This window comes from Phalacrocorax carbo, chromosome 8 (genome assembly GCF_963921805.1).
Source record: "Phalacrocorax carbo chromosome 8, bPhaCar2.1, whole genome shotgun sequence".
In the NCBI taxonomy this organism is placed as follows: Eukaryota; Metazoa; Chordata; class Aves; order Suliformes; family Phalacrocoracidae; genus Phalacrocorax; species Phalacrocorax carbo.
Window position 1 is genome coordinate 13,746,797 of NC_087520.1, and position 8,026 is coordinate 13,754,822.

At 65.5% G+C, this 8,026-nt stretch overlaps 2 protein-coding genes across 2 annotated transcripts; both read left to right on the forward strand.

The window, feature by feature from the left end:
• On the forward strand, positions 1-3,537 carry LOC135314715 (protocadherin gamma-B5-like). The gene has a single exon (XM_064458820.1). The coding sequence runs from the start codon at positions 354-356 to the stop codon at positions 2,859-2,861; it is 2,508 nt and encodes an 835-aa protein (XP_064314890.1). The 5' UTR covers positions 1-353; the 3' UTR covers positions 2,862-3,537.
• A 64-nt stretch (positions 3,538-3,601) lies between these two features.
• LOC135314607 (protocadherin gamma-A12-like) lies at positions 3,602-7,560 on the forward strand. Its single transcript, XM_064458162.1, has one exon. The coding sequence runs from the start codon at positions 5,071-5,073 to the stop codon at positions 7,558-7,560; it is 2,490 nt and encodes an 829-aa protein (XP_064314232.1). The 5' UTR covers positions 3,602-5,070.
• The last annotated feature ends 466 nt before the right edge of the window (positions 7,561-8,026 follow it).

The window sequence follows — 8,026 nt, forward strand, 5'->3', positions numbered from 1 at the left end:
GGCTGGACGCAGCCGCTGACCGCCCGTGAAACGCCCGGCCCCCGGTGAGCGCGGCCATCAGCCGGCTGCAGTGGCGTCGCGGCGCCTCCGGGTGCCGCTGTTGGCCGACGCGGAGCGGCGCCGGAGCCGCCGCAGCGACCTGCCCCCGCAGGCTGGTCGCTCGCAGGGCGCCGGCCGTTCTCGGCATCGGCGCGGGCAGCAGCGGCGAGCGGCGGCGCGGCGCGGGGAGCAGCGGCGTCCGAGGCGGCGCCGAGATCGCTGCCGTCCGGCGGCCCCTGCGCTCGCTGCGGAGAGTGGCCGGAAGGGCGGGAGGGCAGCGGCAGGAGGGAGGAGCGCGGCGAGCGCTGCCGAGAATGGCGGGCCGGCAGAGGCAGAGCCGGCGGCGAGCGGCCGGGCGAGTGCTGCTGCCCGCTTTGCTGCTGTGCTTGTGGTGCCGGGCGGCGGCGGAGCGGATCCGCTACGCCATCCCCGAGGAGCTGGGCAGAGGCTCGCTGGTGGGGCCGCTGGCGCGGGACCTGGGGCTGAGCCCGGCGGACCTGCCCGCACGCAAGCTGCGGGTGGCGTCCGCCGCTAAACGGCAGCTGAAATACTTCTCGGTGAGCGGGGAGACCGGGAACCTCTACGTGAGCGAGAGGCTGGACCGGGAGGAGATGTGCGGCGAGTCGGCGTCCTGCTCCGTCAGCTTCGAGGCGCTCGTGCAGAACCCGCTCAACGTTTTCCACGTCGAGGTGGCCATCCAGGACGTCAACGACAATTCCCCGGCCTTCAGCAAGGCTGCTCTGGACCTCGAGATCACTGAATTGACGCTTCCCGGGGCTCGTTTTCCGCTGGAGATGGCCCGAGACGCGGACGTGGGCAGCAACTCGCTGCTGACTTACCAGCTCACCAGCAACCCGTCCTTCGCTCTGGCCGTGAGGGAGAACCCGGGTGGAAGCAAGCAGCCGGAATTAGTGCTGGAGAGAGCACTGGACCGTGAGAAGCAGAGCTCCTTTGTGCTGGTGCTGACGGCAGTGGATGGGGGGGACCCCGTGAGGTCCGGGACCGTCCAGGTTCGCGTCAACGTGACGGACGCCAACGACAACGCGCCCGTGTTCGGTAAAAGCGTCTACGAGGCGCGAGTGCGGGAGAATCTGCCGGCGGGGTCGCTGGTGCTGCGGGTGCGAGCCACGGACGCGGACGCGGGCTCCAACGGGCGGGTCTCCTACTCCTTCGGCAACGTCGCGGACGGCGTCCGCGCGTTGTTCGCTGTCGACAGCAACAGCGGCGAGGTCAGGACGGCGGGGCCCCTCGATTTCGAGGAGAAGAGCAAATACAGCTTCAGCCTGGAGGCGAGGGACGGCGGCGGACTCACGGGTCACTGCGAAGTGCAGATCGACCTGTCGGACGAGAACGACAACGCGCCCGAAATCACGGTGTTGTCGGTGTCGAGCCCGGTGCCCGAGGACGCGCCGGCCGGCACGGTGGTGGCCCTGGTGAACGTAAACGACCCGGACTCCGGCGAGAACGGTCAGGTGTCGTGCGAGCTGTCGGGCGAGGCGCCCCTGTCGATCGTGACATCGTCGGGCAGCTCGTATAAAGTGGTGACGGCGAGCGCGCTGGACCGGGAGCTGGCGTCCGAGCACCGCGTGACGGTGGTGGCCAGGGACCGGGGCAGCCCGGCGCTCTCCAGCCGCGCGGCGCTGGTGCTGGAGGTGTCGGACGTGAACGACAACGCGCCGGTGTTCGAGGAGGCCGCCTACAGCGCCTACGTGGCGGAGAACAACGCGGCGGGCGCGCCGGTGGTGCGCGTGCGCGCGCGGGACGCGGACGCGGGCGCCAACGGGCGCGTGAGCTACTGGCTGGCGGGCGGCAGCGCGGGCGCGTCGCCGTACGTGTCGGTGGAGGCGGAGACGGGCGCGCTGTTCGCGCAGCGCTCCTTCGACTACGAGCAGTGCCGCGAGTTCGCGGTGGCGGTGCGGGCGCAGGACGGCGGGTCGCCGGCGCGGAGCTCGACGGCGACGGTGCGCGTCTTCGTGCTGGACCGCAACGACAACGCGCCGCGGGTGCTGTGGCCGGCGGCGGGCGCGGGCGCGGGCGCGGGCGCGGGGGCGGGGGCGGCGCCGTTCGAGGTGGTGCCGCGGTCGGCCGAGGCCGGGTACCTGGTGGCCAAGGTGGTGGCGGTGGACGCGGACGCGGGGCGCAACGCGTGGCTGTCGTACGAGCTGGTGCAGGCGCCGGAGCCGGCGCTGTTCCGCGTGGGGCTGCACAGCGGCGAGGTGCGGACGGCGCGGGCCGTGTCGGAGAGGGACGCGGCGAAGCAGCGGCTGGTGGCGGTGGTGAAGGACCACGGGCAGCCGGCGCTGTCGGCCACGGCCACGCTGCACGTGGTGCTGGCCGAGAGCTTGCAGGAGGCGCTGCCGGAGCTGAGCGAGCGGGCGGCGGGCGCCGACTCGCCGGCGGAGCTGCAGTTCTACCTGGTGCTGGCGCTGGCGCTCCTCTCCGCCCTGTTCCTGCTGAGCGTGGCGCTGGCCGCCGTGGCGCGGGTGCGCCGGGCCGGGCCGCCCGCCGTCCTGCGCTGCCTGGGCGCGCAGCGCTTCTCCGTGGCCGGCGCCGCCGCCTTCCCTGCCGACTTCTGCGAGGGCACCTTGCCCTACTCCTACAACCTGTGCGTGGCGCCGGGACGCGCCGCCGCCGAGGGCCCTTGGCTGCCGCCGCCGCCGCCGCCGCCGCCGCCGCTGCCCAGCCTGCCGGCGGAGGAGCTTCTCGGCGGGGAGCCCTGCGGGAAGCGGAGCCCGAGCAGCAGCGCCGGCGCGGGAGAGCCGCCCGCGGACCCCGGCGCAACGCAGGTCTGTAAGCCCGCGCTCTCTCGCTGTTCTCCTTGAGCCCCACTGAACCGTCGTCCCTTTCCCCCTGTCTTTCCCCGGGTGGCGTGACTGGGGAGTGCTGATCCGTGTCTCCGTGAGGGAGTGCAAGAAAGATTGGCCTAACTCCCTTCCCCTAAGAGCAGGCAGTTAGCTGCCGCACTCCTTGGTGATCACAGGTTCGGGTTCACCGGGGAGGGTTCTGTCTACAGCTCTCGCGTTGTCCAACCTCACATGCGTTAGTACCGCTGAAAACGGATCCTTACTGTGTAGAATGAGATCCGCTGGTGGTGCGTGAACAAATAATCGCGAGTAGTATTTTGGAGCCTACTTTCTTTTCCTGTCCCCTTTTCCCAGAGAGTCACCTGCATGAGTATTACACAGTTAGAACGATACTTTCTAGCAGGCATGAAACCATCACAGTGATTTCTGAGAAAGGGAAAGTCACTTCCTGGGTCTACGGGATTACTTGATTCTATAAATGTGTATCGGGAAAATGAGCGCACTGTTCTCTGAAAAACAGCTTCATCGCCCGCTGTGCAATGTGTCAATGGTCACACACTCAGGAGAGACATTGCTCATTTATTTCAGGGTTGCACAAGTCTGGGTGCTCGGTGGTTTTCCACAAATCACCCACCCCGGAGCTAGCTCCTTCCTTATATTTATACAATAAATTCATACACTTTCTGCCTATTGATATGTTTTCTGCCTATATATTCATTATAATCTACGTAGGTTATAATCGACATACGTTGCGTAATGGCATTCAGTCAGTACTCTTGGCTCTGCTTCAGATCCTCTGCCCACGTCTTCCTCCCTTCGGGGGTCCTTGATGGTCTTTACAGATGAACTACCCTAACCCGTTTTGTCCATATATGGTCTCGTTTACACGCGCATTGTTGTAAGGACAACTCAAGGCTATTTTCTCTTGCCAACTCTCCTTTATTTTCTTCTAAAAGGAACGTTAGTGCTTGATTAAATGGCCAAGCTTTCCTTTCTCTCACCTTAGGTTAAATATGAAAACATCAAGCAATGTTTGATCAAAAAAAAAAAAAAAAAAGAAAACAGGAATCTGGATTCACGCTAACTAAACATAGACAATACCTCTTCTTTCAAGGGGGTAGTTCTCTTACAGCACAAGAAAAACTTGGTTCAACCCCAGCATGTTGTGTGGTGCCGTCACCCCCATTGTGCTGTTGTGGGACACAGGCCGGGCACTGGAGCACAGGCAGATCTACCTGTTTTTCTTCTTGCTATACTCGCAAAGGCATTTCCCCCGCAGTTGGCGGGAGCCGAGGAGATGATTCTGGGCAGGTTCACTGCGGGTGCTTCCTGCCTCCCGGGCAGTTGGAGTACAGTCAGTGCGAAGTGATCAAGTGAGCTACGGCGTGAAAGCGGATTAAGCCGAGAAGATTTTCGAGTAACGGGGGTGTCTTCCCCACCTCTCCTGTACCGTGTGAGAACAGGAATGTCTCTTACGGAGAAATCCCCGAGCCCACGGTCGTGGGGTACTTAAATTGAGCGTATTCCGTATGGACTGAAGCACCGAGCTCCTTCTGTTAATGGCTCCGATATCTCTGTTTTGCCGTGGGGCGGATCTGAATAACACTTTGTATTTCCGAAAGTGTTTTGGTATGCATTGAAGCTAGACAGGTCGTGATAGAGAGTGTGTTTTTGGACTAGGGGCAAGACTGACAATATTCTGCACATCACAGTACGAAAAAATATTTTACTTCACATATATGGGCATTAGCAAGTCGTTTTCCCGTGAGATAGAAATACCACGCAAAGGGGAGGCGTGTTACTTCTTTGTGGTTGCGATCGCCTCGAGGATCAAAGAAGAGATCGGCTCGAGAGAAGGCAAGGCAGGAGATCACCGATGCCTCCGTGTCCATGAGGGTCTCGCCCCCGCGAGTCGCCCGTGGGAAAGGCGGGGCGGGCGGCGCTGGGCAGCGGTGGGTGCCTGCAGTGCCGGGAGGAGGCTGCGGGCGCCGCTGTTGACCGAGGAGGAGCGAGAGGAAGGCCGGGGCGCTGCAGGCAGCCCCGCCCGCCGCGGCCCGGCTCGCTGGCTGGCTGGCTCGGCGGCCGGGCGGTCTGCGAGCGTCCCCGCGGCGCGGAGCCGTGCTGCAGCGGGGCGGCGGGGCCGGGAGCGGCGAACCGAAGCCGGAGCCGGAGCCGGAGCTGGAGCGGGATCGGCGGGCGGTGCGGCGGCAGTGCGGCGGCGGCGGCGATGTGCGCGGCGGGGAGGCGGCGGGGCCGGTGGGAGCGAGCCCTGCTGTGGTGCGTGCTGGCGGCGGCGTGGGAGGCGGCGTGGGGGCAGCTGCGCTACTCGGTTCCCGAGGAGGTGCCGAAGGGCTCGTTCGTGGGCGACGTGGGCAAGGACCTGGGGCTGGAGCTGCCGGCGCTCCGACACCGCGGCGTCCGCATCCTGGACAGAGGTAGGACGCAGTATTTCGCTCTGCACGGGAAGACGGGACATTTAGTGGCGGCGGAGAGGATAGACAGAGAGCAGCTGTGCCGGCTGGTGGAGAAATGCATTCTGCGCTGTGAGGTGATAGTGGAGGGGGAAATGCAAGTTTACGGAATCGAAGTGGAGATCACGGACATAAACGACAACGCGCCCAGCTTCCGAGAGGCAGAAACGGAGCTGCGACTGAGCGAGACGACAGCCCCGGGGTCGCGGTTTCCCCTGCGAGACGCGCAGGATCCGGACGCGGGACCGAATGGCGTGCAGAGGTACGAGCTGAGCGGCGACGAGCACTTTTCGCTGGCCGTGCAGGCGGGCCCCGGCGGGGATGAGCGTCCCGAGCTGGTGCTGGCGAAGGCGCTGGACCGGGAGGCGGCGGCGTTTCACGAGCTGGTGCTGAGGGCGAGCGACGGCGGAGAGCCGGCGCGGACGGGCACGGCGCGGATCCGCGTGGCGGTGCTGGACGCGAACGACAACGCGCCCGCCTTCAGCCAGGCGGAGTACACGGTGCGCGTGCCGGAAGACGTGCCCGTGGGCTCCGCCCTCGTCACCCTCACGGCCACCGATGCCGACGAGGGGACGAACGGGCACGTGAAATACAGTTTTCATAAAGCTTCAGACCAAGCACCCGAAATTTTTCACCTGGACTCTGAGACAGGAGAAATATCCGTTAAGGACAGTCTGGACTTTGAGGAAATCTCCTCACATGAATTGGAGGTTGAGGCTCGGGACGGCGGGGGCCTTTCCGACACGGCGAAAGTCGTGATCACGGTGACAGACGTGAACGACAACGCGCCCGAACTGACAGTGTCGTCAGCGCTGCGCGAGATCTCTGAGGACGCGCCGTCGGGGACGGTGGTGGCCCTGGTGCACGTGCAGGACCGGGACTCGGGGCCGAACGGGGAGGTGCGGTGCTCGGTGGACGGGGGCGTCCCGTTCCGCCTGGAGAGATCGTTTGATAATTACTACGGCGTGGTGACGGCGAGAGAGCTGGACCGCGAGGAGGTGTCGGAGTACAACGTGACGGTGCGGGCGGCGGACGGCGGGTCGCCGGCGCTGTGGAGCAGCGCGGTGCTGGCGCTGCGGGTGCTGGACGTGAACGACAACGCGCCGGTGTTCGCGGAGGCGCGCTACAGCGCCCGGCTGCCCGAGAACAACGCGGCGGGCGCGCTGGTGCTGACGGTGCGGGCGACGGACGCGGACTGGGGGCAGAACGCGCGCGTGCGGTACCGGCTGTCGGAGGGGCGGGTGCGGGGCGCGCCGCTGTCGTCGTACGTGTCGGTGCAGGCGGAGACGGGCGCGCTGTACGCGCTGCGCCCGTTCGACTACGAGGAGGTGCGCGAGGTGGGGCTGTGGGTGCGGGCGGAAGACGGCGGCGCGCCGCCGCTGAGCAGCAACGTGTCGGTGCGGCTCGTGATCGTGGACGAGAACGACAACGCGCCGCAGGTGCTGTACCCGCCGGCGGCGGCGGCGCCGGGCGCGGGCTGGGCGGGCGTGGAGCTGGCGCCGCGCTCGGCCGAGCCCGGGGCGCTGGTGGCCAAGGTGGTGGCGGTGGACGCGGACGCGGGGCAGAACGCGTGGCTGTCGTACGAGCTGGCCAAGGCGACGGAGCCGGGGCTGTTCCGCGTGGGGCTGCACAGCGGCGAGGTGCGGACGGCGCGCTTCCCGCTGGCCCGCGACGCGGCGCGGCAGAGCCTGGTGGTGGTGGTGAAGGACCACGGGCGGCCGGCACTGTCGGCCACGGCCACGCTGACGGTGGTGCTGGCCGAGAGCGTGGCCGAGCTGCTGTCGGAGCTGGGCAGCGCGGCGGCGGCGGCGGCGGCGGCGGCGGGGGAGCCGGCCGGCAGCCTGACGCGGTGGCTGGTGGTGGCCGTGGCGGCCGTGTCCTGCCTCTTCCTCGCCTTCCTGCTGCTGCTGCTGGCGCTGCGCCTGCGGCGCTGGCGCCGCTCGCAGCTGCTGGCGGCGGGCAGCGGCGCCTTGCGCGGCGTGCCGGCCTCGCACTTCGTGGGCATCGACGGCGTCCGCGCCTTCCTGCACTCCTACTCGCACGAGGTGTCGCTCACCGCCGACTCGCGCAAGAGCCAGCTCCGCTTGTCGGGCGGCAGCTGCTGCGACACCCTCCCGGCCCGGCCGCCGCCCGACGAGCCCGCGCCGCTGCTCGGGGAGGACGCTGCCGGCGCCCGCCTCGCGGACCCCGTCCCTGCCCCGGTGAGTTCCTATAGCGAGACTTTCCTGCCTTTCCTTTCTTGGTAGGCTGCATTTTTCCTCTTTCTGTTACCTTTTCTCTATGCGCGCAGGGCAGGCGAGGCGTAGTTAAGATGCTCTTTCAGGTTGTGAGGGTGAAAGAACGCCGGGCAGGTTGTGAAGTGTTGGAGAAGAGAACTGTGGAAGCTCTGCGTGCAGAGCTGTTGAATTACAGAAGAGGTACGATTTGCTCCTTTCCCTGTCCAGTGCCCAGCTCTAGTTTCCTGCGATGTGAGTTTCCTTTTCCCAAGCAATCTTGGCCTGAGACACAGTATTCTGGCTGTCGTGGGAGCCCTGCGAGGTTCTTCCTGTGTGTTTGCGGGTTGATGTGTTGTTCTTAATTAACAGCTGAACTATGTACTTATGAGAAGTGCCATAATGGGAGCTTTGGGAGGAGCCAACCGTGTTTTGGTTGCCTACTAAATACCTTAATTATGTACCTACTCTGAATGCCATCATCTAGAAGAGGATGTTA